At 54.3% G+C, this 23294-nt stretch overlaps 1 protein-coding gene across 5 annotated transcripts in view; it reads left to right on the top strand.

Annotated features, from left to right (window-relative positions):
• Positions 1-23294, top strand: part of TBCD (tubulin folding cofactor D) — a 100795-nt gene that overhangs the window by 43032 nt on the left and 34469 nt on the right. For 4 of the 5 annotated variants that reach the window (XR_004966774.1, XM_036303629.1, XM_036303626.1 and 1 more), the window contains 2 exons: positions 14919-15093; positions 22148-22205. Coding sequence is in view for 4 of the 5 variants with exons in the window: in XM_036303629.1 (XP_036159522.1) it covers positions 14919-15093; positions 22148-22205 (233 nt within the window). In the remaining variant the exon portion in view is untranslated. The remainder of the gene's footprint in view (positions 1-14918; positions 15094-22147; positions 22206-23294) is intronic. The other variant, XM_036303627.1, reaches the window with a different exon arrangement.

A 23294-nucleotide genomic window follows, 5' to 3' on the forward strand; every position in this document is an offset into this window, starting at 1 on the left:
GCTCGCGAGCCGCAGTTTGCTGACCACGGGGCTAGGGCGTACTTCACCTGCCCAGGTGAGGAGAGGGTGCCCGCCCACCTCTCAGCGGGAGGCTGTCCCCTCCCAGTCTCTCTACCCAGGGCACCACCTGGACTTTCTCTTGGCTGAGTACTTTGGTATTTACCTCCTGGATTCCCAAGAACATTTCTCCATGGCTCCTTCCATTCCCTCCACCCCCCCCTTGCTGCTTCCAGTTTTGGGTGTTATCTGTTGACTTCCCTTTATGGAAATGAGTTTCACTCCTTCTCACCTGCCTTCCTCATCCCCCTAGATTTTCTGTGGACTGACCCTTTATTTTGGTCATCCTGTCGTGGGCTCCTGAGAAAGAGTGCAAGAGAGGCAAGGTTTGGAGAAGGATTGATTGAAAGTGTCTTTGCTCTCCCTGCTGCCTGGTTGGTAGTTTGTTCGGCTGGGTAGAGAATCCCAGGCCTGGAGTCCTTCACCTGCAGGTTTGAAAATGTTCTCGGGGCATCTCGCCGGCAGCACTGCTGTTGAAAGTTTGGTGCCATTCTGATTCCTGATTCTTTCCCCCCAACATTTTAATACGAAACATTTCAAGCGTACAGACAAGTGGTCAGAATTCGACAGTGAGTGGCCACCTCCCTGACATTGGACTCGACGGTGAGTGCTGTGCGCGTCTGCTTCCTGAGCATTTATGGAGTGGGGCTGTGCTGAGCACGCTGCCTCCCTTAGCCGTCCAGCCTGCGAATGCCGGCTGCTGGGAGCCTGTTTTCAGAGTCGGGCAGCCCTGGGGGAGTCACCCCGTCCGAGGGCCGAGCAGGATCCCCAGGCAGCGCGAGGGTTGCCCAGCAGGAAGTGCTGCCCTGCGCGGTGCTGACAGCGGCGAGCTGCACCAGGGGACCGACGTGGTCAGGATTTCAGTTGAGCTCCTGCCTGTTGGGCCGGGATGGATCTGGGTGTGAGAGGGATGGGCGTCCCAGCAGCACAGCCTGCAGGGGGTCAGTGCCGCAGGCTCCCACTGCAGCATCAGATCTTTGCTGTGACCTGACACCTGTCCCCCTGGTGTGTGGGCTGAAAGCCCGTCCTGCCTCTAAGGTGAGGCCTGGAGCGGCTCGGCGACTCTGCTCCACCGTGTTGGGCAGCTTACCTTCCTTCCCATCCTCTTCTCCGTCACCACCCGTCACTGGCCCTCCCCTCCCCTTCTGTCCTCGTGGCAGCACCGTCCTCACGGCTGTGCTCAGTGCCAGCTGCTTGACTCAGGTCTGGGGTCCACCGTTTGCTCCCTTGTGACTTGGTGGTTACCTGGCTGGGTTACCTGGCGGCCTCAGCCGTCCTGTCGGAGGGAGATGTGCTGGGCATCCGCTCGTGGGTTTCCCCGTGCTGGTGGGGGGATGGCATGTGTCAGAGCAGACACCTTCGTAGGAAACGGGTCACTTACGAGGAAATGAGATGGTTCTTATCTTAATGGTTTGCTTTCCTTCTGGCGCTGCCTCACGAGGAAAGGAGAAAGGAGAGGAAAACTACAGAAGTTCAGAGGCATCCTTTCAGTGTCTCTAACTTTACTTGTTGGAGAGTCCTAACCAGCTGCCAAGACCACATGTGTTCAGTTCTCGAACTAACACCCTCCTAAGGTTCTGCACCCGTGGCCCAGCCCCAGGGGTGGTTCCTGGGCTGAGGCTGTCTCAGGCCTCCCCAGGTGTGAGCTGTGCCCTCAGGGATCCTGTGAGATGTGAGGAGCTCAGGCCAGTGGGGTGGGGCGCAGGCTGGATGGCTGCTGCCTCAGGAGCACAGGGTGGCATCGCCGTGGGGTCCCTTTCAGCAGATTCCAGGCTCCTGGAGGGCAGGGCAGCTTCAAGTGTCTTATGGCAGCTTATGTGTGTATGCGTGTGCGTGTGCGCACAGATACATGCTCACACACTGCTCACCAAGTTCTTGCTGAGAGGGCCGAGCGGAAGGGGACCCCAGCGCTGTGCCCTGTGCCTCAGCCCCGTGTGCTCCTCCGTGACGGGGTTCCTGACTGGGTTGTGTCTGGGCTCCCGGAGCCCTGGTCCTGAGATGGCCCTGGACTGACAGGCACACTTGGTGGCACTGTCCTTCCTCGTCCGTGTTCTCTGTGGGACGCCCGTTGTTTCCGCAGCCCCCCTTTCTGCCCAGGTCTCCGTGATGAGCAGGGTCACCCTGTGGCCTGAGCTCCGGCTCCTGGCTGGTGTCTCGCTTTCAAGGCGCTTTTTCTGTGGACTGAGGCCAGGCCTGTCAGCCTGGAGGAGGACTCCAGGCCCTGCCCCCCTGCACTCAGAGCCTACCAGCTGGGCTGGACCCCCCTTCTTGGACCAGGGGCGCATGAGCCGGCCAGCCCCGCCGCCGCTGTGCGTGCCAGGAGGCGGGGCTGGCGCTGAGCTGTCTATCTCAGGTGATGCCTTTGGTTTCTCACTTCAAAAGCCCTCAGACTATCAGTGGATTGTTACCTCATCCAGCAGTCGAATAACTCATTGCCCACATTGTCACTTGCTTCTTATTCCAGTGATGCCACAATTTCACTTTTTGTGGAACTGGAGCTGCTTTAATTCAGGGAGGGGGCCAGAAGGGGATCTGCTGCCCCTCTCCTCCCAGGCCTCCTGTGGGCTGTGTCCTCACCTGGAGCCACCCCTCCAGACCTTAAGAGGGGGAGTGGGGGAGCGGCGGGCGGCTCAGGGTGTGTGGCCTGCGGGCAGCTCTGTGCCTGGCACACAGCCCCAGCTCCTCCCTCCGATGCCTGTCCCCAAGGAGCCTGTGGGGCAAGGGGCAGGGAAGTGGATTCCTCTTGCCCTGGGGGACTGGGCCTTGGGGACACAGCAGAGCAGGGGAGAGGTTCTTGCGGGACCCTACCCCCCTCTGCCCTTCCTGTGCGATTGGGCTGCGGCTTTTGCTTCTCAAGTGAAACTTGAAACCGAGCTTTGTCTTCCGCTGGGAAAGTGATTCAGGGTTGGCACCAGGGCCAAGTTTTGAGGGTTCCCAGTTTCCCTGCCCTCGCCTCCTGTCCCCCTCATGGTGAGGTGTCCCTGTCGGTGTCCTGTGGCTCTATCCTCTCTCCACTGGGTGTCTGTGAAAAGGTGCCCTTCACCAGCGATTGCTGGGCGCTGGGCTCGGTCGCCATCGGTGCAGAAACCACTTAGTTCAGTGGAACAAGGACAACTAACAAATGAGACCCCCGCCCCCAGGTTGCAGATAACATCAGTGAAAACCATAACAATAAAGGAACCAACAGAAGACAGCGAGGGGTGGGGTTTGATCAGCCACGTTTATTTCTCACAGATCAAGGGGCTGCCCTCGCCCGCTCAGGTTCTGGGCTCCCAGGCTAGGCAGCCCCCTGCCGGTGCCCATCCCCCTGCGTGTCCGACACTGTCCCTGCTGTGGTGCTGCCCTTCCCTGCCAGACTGATGGCTTCAGGATGGAATTATCAGGAGAGGGAGGCAAAGGTGTTTGCTCTTAAAAGTCATTTCTTATTTGGTTGTTTTAATTGAGGTCAAATTCACATCATACAACGAACGCTAACCATTTTACAGTGAACAGCTCAGTAGCATTTAGTACATTCACAGTGTAGCACAACTATCACTTCGTCTAGTTCCAAGACGTTGTCATCACCGAAGAAGAACCCGGTCAGCCCATTGCCCCTCCCAGCCCGACAGCCGCCTGCACCCTGTGTTTATGGGTTACTTCTCCGGGACCTTTCCTGTCAGGCGGTCATGTGACGTGGCCTTTCTGTGTCGGCTTCTTCCCTGAGCATCGTGTCAGAACTTCATTCCTTTATGACTGAACAGCACTGTCCACTGTATGGAGCGGCCACTTTCCCCTGTTCACAGGTGACGGACACTTGGGTTGTTTCCACATTTGGCCACTGAGTAGAGCTGCTGTGAATATGCAGCAGCGTTTTGTTGGAACGCTTGTTTTCATCTCTCTGGGCCTGTGTCCCGCGTGGAATGCTCCATCTTACGGGGACTGTCTATGTGTGGAAGAGCCACCATGCTTTCCCAGCAGCCGCACCATCTCACACGCCACACCCCAACCCCACACCCCACACCCACCAGCGGTGTGCAGTGCCGGGCTCCAGTCTCCACGTCCTCAGCGGCACCTGTTATTTTCATTTTCTTGATTGCACCTAAACTAGAGGGTATCTCATATGGCTTTGGTTTGCATTTCCCAAGCGATTAATAATGTTGAGCATGTTTCCACGGGCTTGTTGGCCATGTGTACGTGTCTTTGGAGAAATGTCTGTTCAAGTCCTTTGCCCATTTTAAAATTAGGTTGTGTGTCTTTTGTTGTTGATTTGTATATTCTGGATTCTAGATCCTTATCAGATAAATGATTTGCAAATAATTTCTCCCATTGTGTGGGTTGATTTTTTGTTCTCTTGATAATATCTTTGCATTGCCATTTCTAGTAATTTTTTTAAATTCTTTATTTTAATGTGTGCACATTTTTGGGGGCAGGAGTATGTGGGTATACACATATACATTAGATGGGTTTTCAAAGGCTATCAACTTCTTTTACTTTTCGGTATTTGGTACTCTTTAATTAAACTGAGATTCTTTATGAAAGAATTCATAGTTGAATGAAAAAGCAGAAAGCATGTCCAAGTAATCAGTGTTTAGAATTTGTACTGTCCATGCATGTGTGGGAGCCATGTGAGGCCTGTGTCATATGGTTTTATCTGTTACTTTAAGAGGTGAAATTCATAGTTTGGGTCAAAACTAAGATTGTGACAGTAACGGACATAGTGATATAGTTGTGTGTGTGTTAGTTATACACAGTGTGCTCAGGAAGTAATGTCTGTCCACATAATTTATTCTGTTGTTTTAGACACTTTGATAACATTTATGCTATTTCAATAGAAAATCTTTTTATGAAACTTTTAATGAGAAATTTTGCTTCCTGGAAGAAACCTACTAAGTGTAATTCCACACTTTCCCAGCTTTGTTGCTGTCTGTTTTGCAAGCAGCATGCCCACTGTGGCATCGAGGACAGGAGGCTGGTGTGACGGACGGGCCTGCTAGGTGGGGCTAAGGAGCGTGTACCTGAATTTCAGGTTTGCTGTGAGAGTACATGAGCGTTTCTCCCGGTGACATGGCCCCAGGACTGCCTGGCTGGCTGGGTGTGCCCTGTGGATGTTTTTCCTGTGCCCGTGGTGAGGTGGCCATGGCTTCTTTGTACCTGTTTTCATGCTTCTGTCCTCTCTGGAGAAAGGCTGCCCAGCATGGACGTGTTTGTGTGGAGGCTACTCCCTCAGCCTTCGGGGGAGCCGCGGGAAGCCCCACGCGTGTCCTCTGAGAGCCGGGGGTGGCAGAGGCTGAGCGCCAGGTCACCAGCTCTGTGGGAAGCGAGCCTGTGGTAGGGTCCTGAGAAGTGGACCCAACATCACACCACGTGAGAAAACACAGAGGCTTTGATTTCTTGCACAGCAGCGAGACTTCTTTCAGGGCGAGGAAACTGCTCTAGTTTGGGTGCTGTGAAGAGCTCAGTGTAGGCCCTGAAGTGGGATCAAGAGCTCATTCAGAGTTGATTCAGGGACTGGAATGGGCTGGAGGTGGACACGCACTCCTAAGGGCCGTAGGTGCGAAAGGGGGAGTTAAAAGGGGTGGCTTGCTGTTTTCTGGACGGAGGGAGGAGGAGGCCAAGCTCTGCCCCCTCCCAGTGGGACCCCTGCCAGGCGTGGCCAAGCCTGAGGGCGAGGTCATGGGGTGGGCGGAGGTCAGGCAGTGGCTGGGGCTTGGCTGCAGGCAGTGTGGCCGTGACAGGCTCTGATCAGAAGATGCTGCCCACACTCACCTGCCCTGGCTGTCTACGGCCCATCTTTCCAGGGACCAGGAGAGATTCAGAAGTGGGTGGTGGTCACTTGGTTAAACGCAGTGGCAGGCTTGTCATTACCAAACGCTCATGGCCTGTCACCTGCACATTCGTGCTCCGTCCTACTGACCCTCTGGCCTTGGGCAGTCAGTCCTCTTGGGCTTTGTGCATTCTGTAGGTCAGGGTCCAAGACCCTCTGCTCAGTGAGGGGGGTCTTGAATGGCAGGATCCTCCAGGCCCGCCAGCTCTGAAACTGTGTGTGGGGACGCTCTTGGGGCCAGTGGAGGCCTGGCCGCTGTGGCTGGGAATCCAAGGCCATGAGTCAGTGGCAGAACTGGTCCCTGACTTCCTGGTTAAGCCTTTAATTCTCCTGATTGCTTATTTTCGCTTCTTTCAAGTTGTTGTACTTGGGCCGCTCTGTCATCAGCTGTGGGCGGTTCATACACCAGCGGCCTGTTGCTGAGCAGAGCGGGGCGGAGTGCCCCTCGCCACACTCAGTTCCTTCCCCTCCACTGGCCTCTGGCAAGGGACAGAGTGGACGGCGCTGGTCCCGGTGTGGTCTGCCAGCTGGGGTAGGAGAGAGAAAGCGAGCGAGTGAGAGCACGTTGTCTCCGCTCGCTGAAGGGGGTCCTGGAGGGAATCGCAGGGGCACTGAACTTGCAAGAACCTTTGCTCGGAACTCACAGACATGGGCGCAGGCCCGGGGCCTTGCTGGGAAGCCAGCACCCCAGCATGACAACAGTGAACCAGGAGGTGCCGCTGGCTTTGAGGGGACTGTCCACGCTGTGGGGCCTCTGTGGGCACCAGCTCTCTCCTTCGAGGTCGCCGCCTACATCCCTTTGTTGTTTTGTTGTTTTGTGAGGACTCTTGAGTCCCGAGTCCCTGGGCTCTGAGATACGCAGTGGGTGTGTCCTTGAACCTGGGCACCTGGACGAGGTGTCGGTGACATCTGGGGATGGGTCAACTCTTATGGAAGGATCATGCCTGGAATTTCCATGTGACAGCTTCCCCCGAGTGGGTACCAGTGGCGTTTCCTTTGAATTTAATGAGCCATGGCCCATGCGGGGAGAGCGGGGCTGTTTGGTGGCATTGCTCCAGGCGCTGTGGTGCTGCTTGTCACCTGCTGCTGATGGGGTGACAGCTGCTCAGGCACAGCCCTGACTCAGCAAAGCGTGTGCTCAGCCCCTGTGGGTGCTGTGTCCCAGCCGGATGAAGTGACGGGCCGCCCGCTCCTTCCTGCTGGGAGCCTGGTCGCAGGCGCAGCTGCCACTTCCTCCGGACAGGAGACTTACAAGGAGTGGAATGTCCTGACCTTAGAGAAAGTGTCTGAAAGTCAGGTTTCAGGACTGAGGAAACTGAAAAGGGAGCATGTTGGTTGAAGATTGCATTTTCCACCTGAGGGTTGTTTCTAAGCGGACAGCATCTCATTTCCAGGGCAGCAGGCGATGTGCGGCCACCATCCCTGCTGCGCCCTGGGAACCAGCACATGGCCATCTGAACGCAGCTCTTTGGGGTCCTGTTTCCTCCAACAGGATCAATGAGGATCTGGTAGAGTAGGTGGAGCTTTCTGATGCTGGAGGTGGGTGAGGTGGGGGACACCAGGTTATGGAGTTGCTGGCAGCTTCTGGGCTGAGTCACATGCAGTGACAGCTTGTAGAGGAACTGTAAGATCTGCAGGATTAAACCCAGAAACGTCTTCGTTGTGCATCGCTCTCGCAGCTCAATCCAGGACATTCCTAATGAATCTGTCCTTAGGAGCAGTTTCAAAAGTGAAACGGACGCCCCAGGGATGTCACTCCTCTTCCCCGTGGGGCCTCGTCACTGTGGCCTCTTCTTTGACAGAGTGGTAGAGGGTGAGGGCTGTCCTGTACCCTCCTAGGTTCTGTGAAGGGGTCTGACTTCCACTATGAAATACAGTTTGTGCGCAGAATATAAAACCTGTGTGATACGTTGACCTCTGAACCAGCGACGTTGTCCTTGCTGGTCACCAGTCAGATGTGGCGTCCAGCCAACACCGCTTATACAGATGCACTTCCCGCACGCTTAGTAATTCTGTAAATGCAGAGAGACCTGAGCTCAGTGGAGATGCTCAGCGTTAAGTTTTATCAGCTTCCTGACTGCTTGTCCTTGCGCTCCTGCACCCCTCCCCCACCCGACATGGTTCAGGCTCAGTTGCGGCCCTGGCTCTGGGGCGTGGCGGGAACGGCCCTCGACACCAAGGGCCTAGGGCCTAGGCCACGGTCACACAGAGGAACGGTGCTTCTTGTCCGTCATTTCAGAAGGTCCTGCAGGTGGGACGGTGACGCCTGTTCCTGAAGCAGTGGCTTCTCCTCTCCTGTGATCCCCCCTCTCCCGTGAGGGCCAGTGGCTGCTGTGCCTGCTGTGCTGGGCATTGTAATCACAGCGGTGCCCACTGAGCCTGCATCGTGTGCGCATGTGGTGGGAACTCACGTGATCTTCAGGGCACCTGAGAGAGCGCTCCCATCCTGGCCCCTTGACCAATGAGCCTTGGCTCTCAGCTGCAGCCGGGCCATGTGACCTACCTGTGCAGACAGGTGAGGCTCTGGTCAGGGCCCGCCCCAGTAGCACAGAATGGTGGACACGGGCCTGGCCAGGGCAGCGCAGGGTCGGTGGGCTGGGGTCCCGTACCCTCCGAGGGCGGATCAGTCTGCACCCCTGCATGCAGAGGGCCTCTGGGACAATTTCTCGGAAGTGTCCTGTGGGAACTGAAAACCAAATGTCAATGGAATCAGATAGTCTGTCCATCATTCCCTCTTGTCTCCTAGCAGTTGCAACACTGGCTTTTTTTCTGAGCAAGTTGGGCTGCATTTTTGAGGAAGGTATGATGGCTATTTGTACTGGTGGCCGAAACAGAAGGTCTATGGTGATGGCCACACCCACTTCCCAAAACCTGGGGCTTTCCTAGGTTCCATCTGGGCAGGCAGGCTCGGGGTCTGAGTGCTGAAGTGGCTCAGAGGTTTCCAGGGGGACATGGGCTCCGTGCATCTTGGGAGATGTCATCCTGTGTACCCTGGGAGATGTTTTCCTAGTGCATCCTGGGAAATATCCTCGTGTATCTTGGGGCATCCCAGGAGATGCTGGCTCAGTGCACCCTGGGAGGTGTCATTCTAATGTATCCCAGTAGATGCGGCTCAGTGCATCCTGGGAAAATCACCCAGTGCAGTCCAAAAGACACGCCCAGTTCAGTGAATGCCTTAATTGATAAGTTTGTTTTTTAAATTAGTATAATTTATGATTTATCAAGACGAAACTCTGTGCTGGCTATGTGATGACTTCTTTGTGGACAGGTGATTTATACACCTACGAAGAACGCCTGGGTTCCTCCTGGCCCCCTCCTGTCCCCGGGGTGCGCACACTGTAAGCCTGCACTCTGAGGGTTAAGTCGGTTCTCTCACCTGGAGGCTGCTGTGCCCTTAGGCACTTGGTAGACAAATGACATGCTGTCTAGAGAGGAGGGTGTGTAGATTATGTTGCTAGACTCCGGTTGCCAAAAGGAAGCCCTCCGGGGAATCTTATGTATTGGCCATGCATTGGCAGTGTGTAATTGGAACCGTGAGAAAGGTTTTTGTTCAAAGCTATTGAGGAGTTTCCTTATTTTAAACCTGTTGAATCTGGAAAGAGTTGTCTTTGAATTTTTTTCTCTGATAATGACTTTTTGTGAAAGTGTAGGGCAAAGACTTTCTACTCCATATATTGCCTCCTCTCCTCCAAAGCATGGCCACCGAGAGGTCTGTCCCTTGTCCTCTGGGTCCTCGATGTCTGAGCTGGAAGCCCAGGCTTCTCTTTCACACAGAAGAGTCTGGAGAAGGGCTGATGGTTAGCTGGCAGCCACGAGCCCTGGGGTGGGGGTGGCAGAAGCCGGCCCAACCCAACCTTGCACCCTCCTACCCCCTGCCCAGTCACAGCTCTCCTGTCCTCTTGGGATTAATTGGAGCTGATAGGCTCATTTTAAATTTTCTTGTCTAAGAAACCTATCGTCTTGCTTTCTCTCCCTCTCAGCTGTTTTGCTTTCTGCACATCCAATTCCTTTCTAGTGACGCACGAGGAAAGGGTTCCCACTGCCACTCGGGGGTGGCTCAGGTTCCCTGTCAGACCCCGTCCAGCCGCACAGCCTCTGGAGTGCTGGTGGCCACTTCTTCTCTGCACTTGAGTGTCAGTCCCCGATGTTGCAGGTGCTACGGAGGGGCCATCAGAGGTTCCTGAGTAGGACGGTGCCAGGATAGACCCGTGGACGGCAAACCCATTAGTCAGCAGAGCCAAATGTCAACAGGACAACGATTGAAATTTCTTTTGAGAGCCAAATCTTTTAAACTTAAACTATCTAGGTAGGTACATTGTGATTAACTTCATTAGGGTCCTCCTAAGCTGGCCTTTGCTAAAAACGTCCTCAATCTGATTGAGGTACGTTTGCTGAGGTCGACCCCTTCCAACTCTCCCGTCCACACTCGTCTTGTAGACTTGTTTCAGATAGACGAGTGTGAGTGAGAGAGTTGGAAAGGATCGACCTCAGTGAACGTACCTCAAAACAGTGTACCGCCCCCGCGCCGCGTCTCCCGTCGCCCGACCGACTGACACCCCCCACTTCTTCTAACGCTACTTCTTCAAAATAGACTTGCCCAGGCTGAAAACCGACTTCTGCGCATGGGCCACGAAGTTTCAGTCGCACTGTATGTGCGCGCCCGCACGTGGTATTTTGTGGAAGAGTCACATTCAAGGGGCCAAAGAGCCGCATGTGTCTCGCGAGCCGCGGTTTGCCGACCACTGGGATAGATGAGGAAGGCTGTGCTGAGGATGGAATGAAGGCAGGTGGGGCTCTGCCAGGTGTGTGGGTGGTGCTGGCAGTGAGGCTCCTGTGGCCAGGCGGGCTGGGGTCTTTATTTCTCTGTCTCAGTTCTGCGGGAGGACACAGAGAAGTCCAGCAACTTCACATTGTCAGTGGGCTGGGCAGCTGCCCGAGGACACAATCCAGGGGCATGTTTGGGTGCCAGGGACAAAGTTGGGGTTCCCTGGCTACACAGAAAGCACAGCCCCCTTCCCCACTGGTCTGGCTCATGTCAGGTGTACAGTTCCTAGCCCTCTCACAACTGATCTTTTCCCACAACTTGGGACCGAGAAGTGGGCCAGATGGACCTATGGTTGGACTTACTAGGCTGTCAGTTTTCCCAAAAATAAATGCCAATCAAACCTTATGAAGGCCTCTGCATCGAGGCAGTGGTGCATTAGTGGAACACAAGTCCGCGATCTGTGTCCTGTCTTCGTTGCTGACGGACCTTCCCAGCCAACAAAACGTCACTTAGGAAACGATCTCACTTTGACTTGGGATCAGACACTTGGGCTTCCCAAATAGGGTCAGACTCTGGGGGTGTGATGGCAGTGGCTCCCCCAGCCGCTCAGGGACCTCGGTGGTGAGCAGGTGAGGGTGGGGCCCTGTCCACACGGACCTGGCCTTCTGCCCGGTGGCCCCGAGCATCCCTAAGTGTGTCGTTGGGTGGGATGTCTGCACGAAGTGGACATCGAGGTACTGACTGCTGTCATTCATAGTTGTCTGTTTTGAAATTGATTTTGTCTGGCGGACCGATAAATTGGGACTCAGCAGTCAGCACCCAGAATTCCCTCCGGCTATGCAATCGCTGCCCGGTCTTACCCAGAGCTGTCGGCGGCTGTGTTCAGGTGACGGTTTAGGGAATCCGGTGTGGCAGCGACACCACATTTATGTTATGCTTTTCTCATAAAGGTGCCACAGCCTGTTAGTTTTGACACGCGTCGGGCCATGGAAGGGCTATCCTATTAGCACAGAAAGTAAGGATGAGCAACACTAGAAATCTAGGAGTCATTCCAAGTAAAACAACCGAAGACCACGCTGAAGCATTACAGATGTGGTCCAGTTTAAATAGAGACAGTTGTTTAAAAATCACCAGCCAGATGTAACTACTTATCTACAGTGGCTGTGGCCTCTTGCCCGCTTTGGCATTTACCCCTCTTCAGGAGTCTGGATTGTAAGCTTCATGTTCAGAAGGTGGACATGGCCAGTCCCAGGGAGCGATAGGTGTTCCTTCAGCAAGGAGAGCGCAGCTTCTCGTGTGCTGCCTGGGGAGGCAGGCCTTCGTCAGCTTGGGCGGCTCCTCTCAGGGAGGGGGCCTGGCTTGGGGTGCTGTGTGGGTAGCAGGCAGCACGCACCTGGTCATGGCCGAGAGAGATGTGAGGCCAGCGTGGAATTGGTGTGGGTCCTGGGAGGACTCCCGAGGGAGATGCAGGAGCTGGCTGTGCAGCCTGCTCTGCTGTGCAGGAGCGTTGGGCAGACCCAGGCTGAGAGCCCTGTGGTCCAGCAGCGGCAGGGCCGGTGGGAGAAGCTGGGGGAGGGCGATGGGCCCTCAGCGGCTGCCGTGGGCCGGGCAGGCCGTGGCTGGACCTGGGAAGCAAGGAGGGCGGCCTTGGCATGTTGAGCGCATCCTGAGCTGTGCGAGGCCTCTGGCTGAGGCGGGAGTTGAGGGGCGACAGCCTCGGTTTCAGATGTTGTGGAATTTGAGGGGCCTTTAGCACGTCTCAAGTGGGGTGTCCTGTTGTTGGGTAGAGGAAATGCGAACTTGGTAAGAGCGTGGGCCCGTGTTTGGGGTCCTGAGTACACGCAGTTGCAGCAAGGCCAGCTCCAGGCTGGGTGACCTTGGCGTCCAAGGCCGGAGGCCCTGCAGCCTCCTGTCCCCCTCAGACCTCTGGCTGCAGGTGCCTGAGGCGCTGCTGACCCTGTGAGCAGCACGTGCCCCAAGTTCCTCCCTCTGCTGAGGTGGGTGTAATTGAGGATGTGATGTCTTTGAGCTTTTTATTTTGGAGACCATTTTTTAAATGCAATTTAAAGTAAATTTATGAGATCATTTTACAATCTTATTAAAAATAATTGCCACATGTGTATAAAGTAAACTATACAGAATCAAATCCACTTTTTTTGTTGCTATTTATTGATTTTTTACAGAGAGGAAGGGAGAGGGATAGAGAGTCAGAAACATCGATGAGAGAGAAGCATCGATCAGCTGCCTCCTGCACACTCCCAACTGGGGATGTGCCCACAACCAAGGTACATGCCCTTGACCGGAATCAAACCCCGGACCCTTGTGTCCGAAGGCTGACGCTCTATCCATTGAGCCAAACCGGGTAGGGCACTTTTTGTTGCTGTTTAAATAGAAGCAAATATCTTTGGATATAGAAAGGCAGGAGAGTTACTTGTGTATAATATTCATAGTCCTGCCTTGTCTCCATTGATTTTTTTTTTTTTTTTTTTTTTTACCTAAGACTGTTTTTAGATACATTTTTCTGGAAGATAATTTCTGTGATAATAGGTACATGTACGAATAGTTGATACTTTAGTTTTCTTAAGTTCACACTGGGGGTGCCTTTCTCAGGCTGCCTGGAGTCACAGTGTGAGCCTTGCTACAACGAGAGGCTCGGGGGCGCCGGCCGAGGGTGCTTGGGAGGACATGTGTGCTGACGTGCGCATTGGCTGTTGAGCTGCACCTTTGTTTTCTTGTTCAGTGCTCGGTCTCGCTCGCCTCTTGTGCTGGGACCATCACCCTCTCACGACAGGTCACGTGTGAGAGCTGCATGGCGGGCTTCTGTGGTGGCCCCTGGGTGGGAAGCCTGCAGCCCCTCATCCTGCTGGCGACTGTGGCCGGGGGTGTGATGCTGCAGAACACGGGCGCTGTGCTGTATGCACTGGTAGGACACCCTCCGTGGCTCACATCCCGAGGGGGCGTGGGGCGTGTCCTCCCTCCCTGGTCTGTCCTTCGGCGCCACGGGGCCAGATGCTGACCAGAAGCAGGTTGGCCACAGACACGATCTCCATCTCCTGGGACCCACATCTCCTCTTCTCACTCTTCTACCCCCGGTGCCAGCTGCTCTGTGCCGTTTGTGGCAGCGTCCTTGTCTGTTTTCTGTCAGTAAATTGGGACTTTCCTGTGTTCTTTCAGAAAATTCCATGTAGTGTAACTTTTAAAAAATTTAACATTGTCTTTGATTTTTAAATTACAATGTTCTAAAAAAAAAATAAAAAAATTACAATGTTCACGTAAGCTTTTTCTATTACACTTAAAAATTATAATTATTTTAAAAGGCTTTAAAATTGTTTGGTTCATTTATAAAGTTAATTACATTTCTTTATACTTTTAAAACCTAGTATATGAATGTGATATTTTATTTTTAACTAATTTATATGTGTCTAATAAGCAAAACCTTTCCAGATACTTGAAAAATTTTAGCCCTATTAAACATTTAATTACCCTCACCACACATCTTAAAATTCATATCTTTATATGAAAAATCACCTGTTAAATTACTCGTTTAGATTTTATAATAGAACCAGGATAATCTGTTATGTATTTCAAATTATCGTAAACATCAGATATTTCAGACAATTAAAAGTATGTAGATTGTCCGTAAAGTTAACCTGGAAGCATGGAAGTCACAGTGGGTGGATTTACCTAATTATTTTAGTTCTGGATTCTGAGACTCCCCAGTGATAGACTCCCTCTGAGCAGAGTTAACATGCCTGTGTATGGGGTTCTCCTCACCCCCAGGGTTGCTCATTAGGTAACGGCTTCGGGCCAGAATTATAAACCACGTGTCTTTTATGGTTTCCATGACAAGACTCCAAGGCTGGGGTCCCCAGTGCATTGCCGGCCCGTCTTCCCTCCCCCTCGGCAGTTCTCCCTTTGAGTCTCCCAGGCCCCGGCTGCCTCCTGCACGCCCCCCACTGGGATGGAGCCCACAACCCGAGCATGTGCCCTTGACCGGAATCGAACCCGGGACCTCCAGTCCACCATCGAACGCTCTATCCACTGAGCCAAACCAGCCAGAGCTTTAGGCAACTTTCAGAAACTTGCTCACCTGATTTGAGCTGGTGGACTTCTGTTTTCCTTCTGCATGTTTATTTTCTGACGAGGCCACCACTTTCACAGAACGACCTTGGGGTGGACTGCGTATATTGGTTCTGCCTGCCTCTGTTTGGTGCTGAGGGGCCGACAGTCGTGTGATCACAATAGACGCTATTTCTTTAAAACCACACGTGCTGCCTCCCTGGTCCCATTCAGCCTGTCTTCTCTGCCCAGTGGTTCCTGTGATCCTGAAGGCGCTGACCTACGAGGAGAAGCGGGGCGCCTGCAGTGTGGGTGACAACGTCAGGGATGCTGCCTGCTACGTGTGCTGGGCCTTCGCACGTGCCTACGAGCCTCAGGAGCTGAAGCCCTTCGTGGCCAGGATTTCAAGGTACAGCCTGTGAAGTGTCGTGGCGGTCAGAGCTGTCGCTGCTCTCGCCCTCGGTCGCGCCCTCCGTGGCGCTCGAGGAGCGGGCAGCATGGCGCAGCTCCCACAGGTGCTCCTGAGCTGAGAAGTCTTCACGGATGACCTGTCACAAAGCAGCGGCTCAGGACCCTTTCTCGTGGGTAAACAGCGCAGGCTGTGTTGGGGAGGGATGTTCTCGAGACTGGCTGGCCTGTGGTCGGCAGGTCCCCACACAGAGGGCCTGGGCGTCTGGGAGAGTCGGGAGGAGACAGGCGGGAGGCTGAGCAGTGGGTTGGGCGTCTGAGCCTTTGCGTGTTCTGCCGCCAGAATGTCAGCGGTCAGCCTTCACCTCGGAAGGAGTTCCTCGGGAGCCGGGAACCGGGAGAGCAGCCTTCAGCCGGCAGCCCTGCTGGGGAGGGCGGGGCTGGTCACCCCTTCCGAACGAAAGCAGCCTGGCTTTGGGAGGCAGGGAGATGTATTTCCTCCGGTTTCTTGGAGAACTGAGACCAGCAGGCTGGTGGCCCCATCAGATGCTGTGGCAGCGTGGCCCTGGGTTCTTGGTGTGCGTCCCCAGCAGAGCCCCCGAGGCGTCTGCGTGCCCTGCTGTCATGTCCCGCCTTTCAGATCTGCTGTATTTTTGTTTGGGGGGAAATGCAAAACAAATGTGTCCCCAGTATAGTGAGATTTTTAGTTAATTTTTGTACTCTGCTTTGTTACTGTATTTTTGGGCTTGAGTATGTCCGGCCTTTTTTGTTGTTGTGTATGAAGTGGCCAGAGGAGGGTGCCCAGCATGGTGGCAGCCTCAGCGTTAGTCATGGTGCGTGACACTCGGCTGATGACTTGGACTAGGAAACGGGTTTCAGAATGATCCTCCCACAGTTCTTAGGAGATTCCACCCCCCTCCCCCCCCCCAAGATCTGTGCATGAGGCCCAGAGAGAGTGTGAGATCCCGAGGGCCTGACTGCCCTGGGAACCCTGCTCCTCGCCCCTCCAGCCAGGTGCTCTGGTGAAGGGCGGTGGCACCTGGTTGGCAGCGAGCTGTGAGCTGCAGAAGAGCCCAGGGTCTGCGGCCCCTCAGCTCCTCACATGGCTCAGAGCCTCCTCCTGCTCTCACCTTTTCTGGGATCAGGGGAGGGACCACAGGCCTGTTTACTGCCCAGGAAGTGCCTCTGGCCTGAATCTCTTGATCTTGGCTCCTATCAAAGCAAAGCCTGCAGAACAGCCTGGGGATTCTGATAAAGTTGGAGGAACTTCCAGGAAGTTGTAAAGATGTCTGATTCCTCCGCTCGTCCTCCCTTGAGGGAAGGGCAGAGTGATAGCGCAGTGGTCTTAGGAAGCCCTGGTCCTGGTGACCACTGGCCTGCAGCCAGGGAGGCCCAGCGTGGCAGAGGCCAGGCTGCCTGCCCCTCGTCCCTCACTCGTCCCTGAGGATGGAGGCTGCCCCTCGGCCAGCAGCTCTGTGATCCGACTGCTCTGTGAACGGGACTGTGCTGTTGTGAACATGCTGCATGGAAGGCACTTTCTGCTGCTCCGGGTCCTGCTGCTCACTCTTTGGAAGTGACTTCAGAAACTAGGAAATGAAAGCAACACAAGTGAGGGCTTTCTCCAGCCGGCAGGACAGCCAGGCCCCTCCAGGTTGGCACGGTGCCCTGGGTGTCCAGTGCTGTGGGCAGGTGGGCACTGTGGTCGTGCCCACTGCACCGAGAACACCTGCCCAGAGGGGGCAGCTGGCAGGTGCTGAGTGAGACACGGACACACCACCGAAGGGACCTGGCTCCGAGGTCATTCCCATTTCAAAGTGCGAACAGTCCCAGCACTTCTTTTCAGTTGGACATTTGTCCGAGTGGTCAGCTTGCAGGAATCGTTCTCCTGAGACCCTCTGGCTGATCAGGGCTGAAGGCTGAGGGTTGGCCGAGGAAAGTGGAATGCGGTGAGGCTGCACTCTTCGGGGACCCGGGGGAGGACTAGGCACGGGGCGGGCGGCCGTCAGGTACCCGCTTCTCTACTTGGGGTGAAAGCTGCTTACCCACCGCACTGCAGGGACGAGTGTCGGTCATGACGCAGAGCAGTGACACTGGCGAATGTCGCGCCCTCCCGTCCCCACGGTGCCTGTGGCACAGACAGGTCCTCTCGCTTGGTCCCTGGCTTTTGGATCAGAGGCTCTTTTAGCCACAAGCAAGTGGTTTCTGCTTTCTGAGGTGAAACGAGTCCCCGCGCTAATCTGAGCAGCGACTCTGTGCAGTGAAAATCAGTTTGAAGAGCTGCTGTGCTCAGCCTGGCCTGAGCGTGACATGGGCGTGAGATCAGTGTTGCTAGCTCAGTTCTCTGGATTCAGCGTGGGCGGATCCATGCCCCATGGACCTTGGACCCATGCCTGGGCGAGGCCTGCACAGCAGCCTGAGGGGCCACAGCCGAGCCACAGGGTCTGAAGTGGAGCATGTGTCACCGCAGGGGACCCGAGTGCCATGGAGGCTGAGGCGCTGGCACAGTGTACTCCAGGGCCACCCTCTGTTATCCAGAAAAGGAAAGACAGATTTGGGGCCCACTGAGCTGCCAGGTGCTTCGCTTCCTGGGCATGGCACATGGTGGCAATGGACTGAAGAGCCCCCGACTGGTCCGTGTGGGCAGGTGGGCGGTCAGCGTGCTGCTCGTGTCAGAGTGAAAGTGACTTTGCAGATCTGCTGTAGCTAAGAGGGTAGAGCCAGGCCTGTCCTCTGGGGGTCCTGAGGGTCCTCCAAATGGACCCCATAGAATCTCCCCATGTCTCCCCCCTCCCCCCCGCTGTGTCTGGACTGAGATGGGAGGGTGTGGATGTGGGTGTTCAGAACACTCACCGTTCTGAGCTGGGACTCATTTAAGCACCTCACTCCACATGAGACCAGAGAGCATTTGCTGAGCTAGTGGCCGGCGTCCTCTGCAGAAACTCCTCTGGTTGCACTTGGGCACTTTGATCTCAGGGGAGGTTACTTTCCTCGACTTTCTGGGCTTGCCCCAGGCGCCAGTAATGAGTGTGCACAGCGTCACACAGGGAGCCACCTGCTGGCAGGGACGCCCCGACTCCTGCTCAGCCTTTCTCATTTCTCCCAGTTCCCACAGGCGCCAGAGGCGCATGGAGTTTCTGCCTGACAGGCCCCCTCGTCCCAGTCCCTGTGCCGTCCCAGGGTCAGATCAGCGAATGTGCCCCTGGGAGCCGCGCCCATCGGGCTTTTGGGCCAGTTGGGCAGGTTCTGAGGGAGCTTGTGCTCTAGCTCTTCCTGGTCCATCTGGACGCAGGCGTGGGGCGGGTGCGGAGGGAGGGCTGGGGTGAGTCACCGTGCCAGGTGAGCCCCGAGGATGCTCTGCCCCGCACCTCCCTGCCTGCCCAGGAGTATCGGTTGGGGTGTGTCTTTCGAGATCTGCCTCCTTTGCTGTGTAATAAGTGGCCACATTTTAATTGTCAGCTTTTAAGCCCATTAGTCCTGGCACTGATAAAATGTTGGTATCTTTATACTTTCACAAACTCTTCCTACAAAAGTTGACAGTAGAGATCAAAATGTAATTCTGTAAGTGAAGTGGGAATGTCTGATCAAAAGAATCAGGGGACAGCAGTAACAACGAGGCAGCAGGACTGGACGTGGCAAGAGGTCAGAGGTCAGACTGACTAGTCTGAAAGGCGCCCATGCGGTGAGAGGTCAGAGGCCTGGCCACCTCCTTACACCCCTGGAAGGTCGGGGCAAGTACAGGGCTCAGCTGCCCACTTTCTAAGGAGCTTGCTGTTTTATAATGTCACAAAGAAAGTTTTCAAGCAAATTTAATTGTTTTGGATTAGTTTGGGCTGCTGCTGAAAATCTGTATTTCCGAAACTTATACACAGACAGGTGAAGAGATGAACAATTTTTTTTTTTTGTGGAAAAGTAAATAGGGTTTCCTGAAGAAAGCCTCTACTACACTAGTAATTTAGGAACAATGAAACCCGTGAAGTTAAAATGGTACAGAATGGTTGTGCTTTATCTAGAAAATACCTCCTCACCAGCAATCCAGAAGCTAATTGGCAAGAAGAAAAAGAAAAATGAGCTGCTGCCTGCCAGCAGGCAGGTTGTCACCTTCCAGCGATTTCCTCACCTGAAACTCTGTTGTAAACTGAGCCGTTGACATCAGCCTGCAGGCCCCTCCCCGTCCTGGGCAGAGCTCTGCTCCCAGGAGCAGCCGGGCAGCAGCGCCTGGAGATTGGCTCCCAGATCTCTTCCTCGAGGGCAAGCTTGTCCTGAAACATCAGGAAATGGCATGCGTGGCTCAGAGCTATGTCTTGTTCTCACTGCGACCTTCTCCAGGGCCCTGGCCCGCTTCCTGAAGGAAGATAACCCTTTTGTTTTTCAAGAAAAGTTCAGTGCTGATTACAGGTCAGAGTGCCCCTCACCTGGTCAGCGCCCTTGGCCTTCATTGTGGCTCTGCTGTGACTACAGCAATGCCTGGAAAGTCTGGTGCTGGGAGCTTTACTTTTTTTAGACTGACTTGGCCATAGGCAGGTCTGGCATTTTAACTTGATTTGCAACTTTCAAACAACGTGGATAGATAATTGCTGGCTTGATATTTAATTTTTTTTTAAACTTTGAAATTAATGGATTACTGTTACTTAAGATAACAACAGTGTATTTTGCTTTTTATTTCTATAAAACATTACATAAACTAACGAAGATTGACTTTGGGGTGAGATATGCGCCTTGCTGTACCTGCTCATCAAAACCAGGTGCCTGGGACGCAGGCAGGTCGAGGCGTGCAGCTTCCCCCGACTCGGACAAGAAAGAAAGTCCCTTTCTGTTTGACACAGACCATTTCTCTTGTTGGGAAATCCTGGTGAAGTATCGCCTGAACCCCTGCAGCGAAAGCAAACTGGCGAAGACGCCTGAGAGGCGTTCCAGCCCTGGCAGCCCAGCCCTGCAGACACGTGTGCGCGGCTCCCGGGGTCGCTCTCCACCTCCCCTCTGAAACGTGAGGCGAAAGTGTGTGACTCACGCGTGGCCCCCTGGCTGAGGGGACTGGAGAGGCGCCCAGTGGACAAGGGAGCAAGCAGCGCTCACACTCACTTACCCAAGATGACCATACCTGTTCTTATTTGAAATTACCAGTATTTCTAGGTAAGCCAGTTTTGCTCTCAAAGTAAAATTAGAGTAGTTTTCTAAACTTAGTACAAATCAAAACAGTATTAAAAACCAGTTACATTCATGGGTATATACACAGTTGATTGGTTGAATTAACTTAAGAGTCTATAGTGGTTAAAAGCTGTGTGGTTTTTTTTTTTTTAAATATGTTTTTATTGATTTTTAGAGAGGGAGATAGAAGCATCGATGAGAGAGAAGCCTCGATTGGCTGCCTCCTGCACAGCCCCCATTGGGGATCAAGCCTGTAACCCAGGCACGTGCCCTGACTGGGAATTGAACCCAGGACCTCTTGGCCACACCAGGCAGGCAAAAGCTGTGTTTTTAAAGTGGTATTGTTACATTAGTCCATTAGCCCTTTGCCAGCTTCCCTGATGGTAATCCCTCACGCAGCAAAACCGAGGACAGAGCCCCGTGTCACTGTTGGCCAGACTGCGGCCGGTACTTGGTGGTGTGCCTGCTCGGCCACATTCGGGGCACGTCCCAGAATTACGTGGGGGATGCTGGCCTTGATCCCTGTTGAGGTGGGTCTGCAGAGTTACTGTATTGTTTCCTTTATAAGTAACACATGTTTAAGACTAATGACTGTGCCCTTTCTCCATAAACTTCACCCATTTTCATGCCCATTGGTGGTCTTGCTGGGCCAGGTGCCGCCGTGGTCGTGGCGCGTCTCTTCCCCTTTTTCCCCTCGGGCGCTCGCTTTGTCCTGTGGGCGCGGGCGCTTCTTGGATCCTGGGATTTTCATTTAGTGCTGCTGTTCCTTGTGTTGCTCAGTTGCTCCACCCCTGGCCGCTGGGATCTGTTTCAGGTTGCTGGGTGTGTCCTCTCACCAGCACCTGTACTTTTATTTTTTAGAATATTTTCCTAGTTCCTAGCCTGACCGATGCTCCAGGCTTATCTTTTTTTCTTTGCCCCGTCCCGGGAACCAGCCACTTCCCAGAGTCTGCGTTTCTCTAGTGGAGAGTCGCCTTTTGAATCTGCATCCAGGAGGGGACCCTTGAAGGCCGTGGGTTCGCGTGGATACCTCACGTCCCACTCGCCCCACTCCACACGGCCTTGTTCTCTGCGGTGTTTCCTACGCCTGCAGTTCCATGTGCAGTAGCTTCACAGTGGCTAACCACACCCTGGGGAGGTGCCGCCAGCACCAGGGACGAGTCTTGGGCACTGCGTTCCTTGGCCTTTCCAGTCCATAGGGCCCTCCCGGGCCTCACGTTCGGATAGGTCACTCTTGTCACGTGCAGTTCTTTGGGTTTTGACAGATTTATAAAGTTGGGTTCCAAACCACAGTACCAACAGAACAGTTCTGTCACCTGAAATTTTCAAGTCATGCTTGGAAACAGCCCTTTGCAAGCCCGCCCTAAATCAGTTGTTCTCTGTCGTTGCTACAGTCAGTTGAGTCCTGGTTAGTCCATGACGATGACATGCGATGGCCTAAGGAGGGGGATTTAAATGAAGCCCCACTGAGCTGGAAAGGTTTCTGCCTTAGGAGCCCGGTGTGGCTCGGGCGGATGTGCCGTCTGTAGGGCTTGTGTGACACCTGACCCTATCTCTGCCCTTGGTCCGGCTGTTTCTAGGAGGGAGTGGGTCGGCGCTCCTGCAGGCTTCTTTTCTCTGTGTGTCACCGTGGGCCATGCCCGCCTCCCCGCCCCCCCTCCCCTTCTGGGAACCCTGCTTCCCTTGGCTGCCCCCAGGCCTGTGCCGCCGGCCTGCTCCCGGGGACTTTGCTTGCGCTCAGGTGCTCTCATTCGAATCAGGGTCAGCCACCCTCGGCCCACATGTGGCGGCAGCTGTGTTGAGCCTGAGTCACGGACAAGCAAATGAAAGGCCAGGGTTCCCAGTTGGTGTCATGGGATCTGAGTCTCCGCAGGTTTCCTTTTAAGCAGCCGTTTGCCCCTTTCCCACAGCGCGCTGGTCATTGCCACGGTATTCGACCGGAACGTGAACTGCAGGAGGGCCGCCTCGGTAAGTTCCCCCTCTCGTTCCTTTCCCTGCGGTGCGGGCTCCTGCTGGTGCTGCTGTGTGAGGCTGGCATGGGCAGCCACGCTCACGGCTCCCGTCTCTGCAGTCAGGGCTAGGGGTCCCGGCCGGTGTGGCTGTCAGACCAGGAGACCCGCAGGAAGGGAATGTGGGCCAAGAGGCAGTCAGGGCACTGGTATCTTTGTGAACCTTGGATAAGAGATGGAATAAAACCATAGAAACCATGATTTCAAGTTAAAGTCATAATTCAACAAATTCCCAGGAAAGTCTTGCACGAACATGGGTGTTACCCTGTGTGCCCAGCGGATGCAGAGCTGAAGCAGCGAGAGTCACAAGCTCTGTGTGAAGCTCAGTTGAAAACATGGGGTCGAGACATGATTCCTGGGAATAAAATTTCTTTCCACGAAGCTGCTTCCCCAGATACGGATGCATCCGGCCGTGTTGGCGCCTGTGTGTGTTCACATCCGTGCTCTGTGTGTGATGGTCTCCCTGCCTCCGGGTGGTTCTTGAGGCCACTGGTTCCTGGGGTCTCTTTCCCTCTGCGCCGAGAGATGGTGGGCACAGTGGAAGGCTCTGACCCTTCCAACCCTGGATGTGGCTTTTGTTTAACCAATTGCTTTGTCTCTGTCCCCATTTTTTACATCTGGGGCCTTCACTCAGGCATTGGTTCAGGCCCAGCATTAGCCACCAGAGGGTCACCTGTCTGATTTTATAACTTGAAACATTAAATTGGGTGGGTTTTCAAAATATTTTTAATTGATTTCAGAAAGGAAGAGAGAGGGAGAGAGAGAAACATCAATGATGAGAGAGAATCACTGATCGGCTGCCTCTTGCACACCCCCCACTGGTGATCCAGCCCACAACCCGGGCATGTGCCCCTGACCGGAATGGAACCCGGGACCCTTCAGCCCGCAGGCCAACGCTCTATCCACTGAACCCAGCCTGCTGGGGCTAAGTTGTGGTTGTAAAGAGCACCAGGATACACAGGCAGGACAAACCGTCCCAGAGCCTCGGACCAGCCACCAATGAGGACTCTTTCGGGAAATAAAGCTACGGGTCATTTGTTGTGAGTCT

This window comes from Myotis myotis, unplaced genomic scaffold (genome assembly GCF_014108235.1).
Source record: "Myotis myotis isolate mMyoMyo1 unplaced genomic scaffold, mMyoMyo1.p scaffold_m19_p_38, whole genome shotgun sequence".
NCBI classification, from domain to species: domain Eukaryota; kingdom Metazoa; phylum Chordata; class Mammalia; order Chiroptera; family Vespertilionidae; genus Myotis; species Myotis myotis.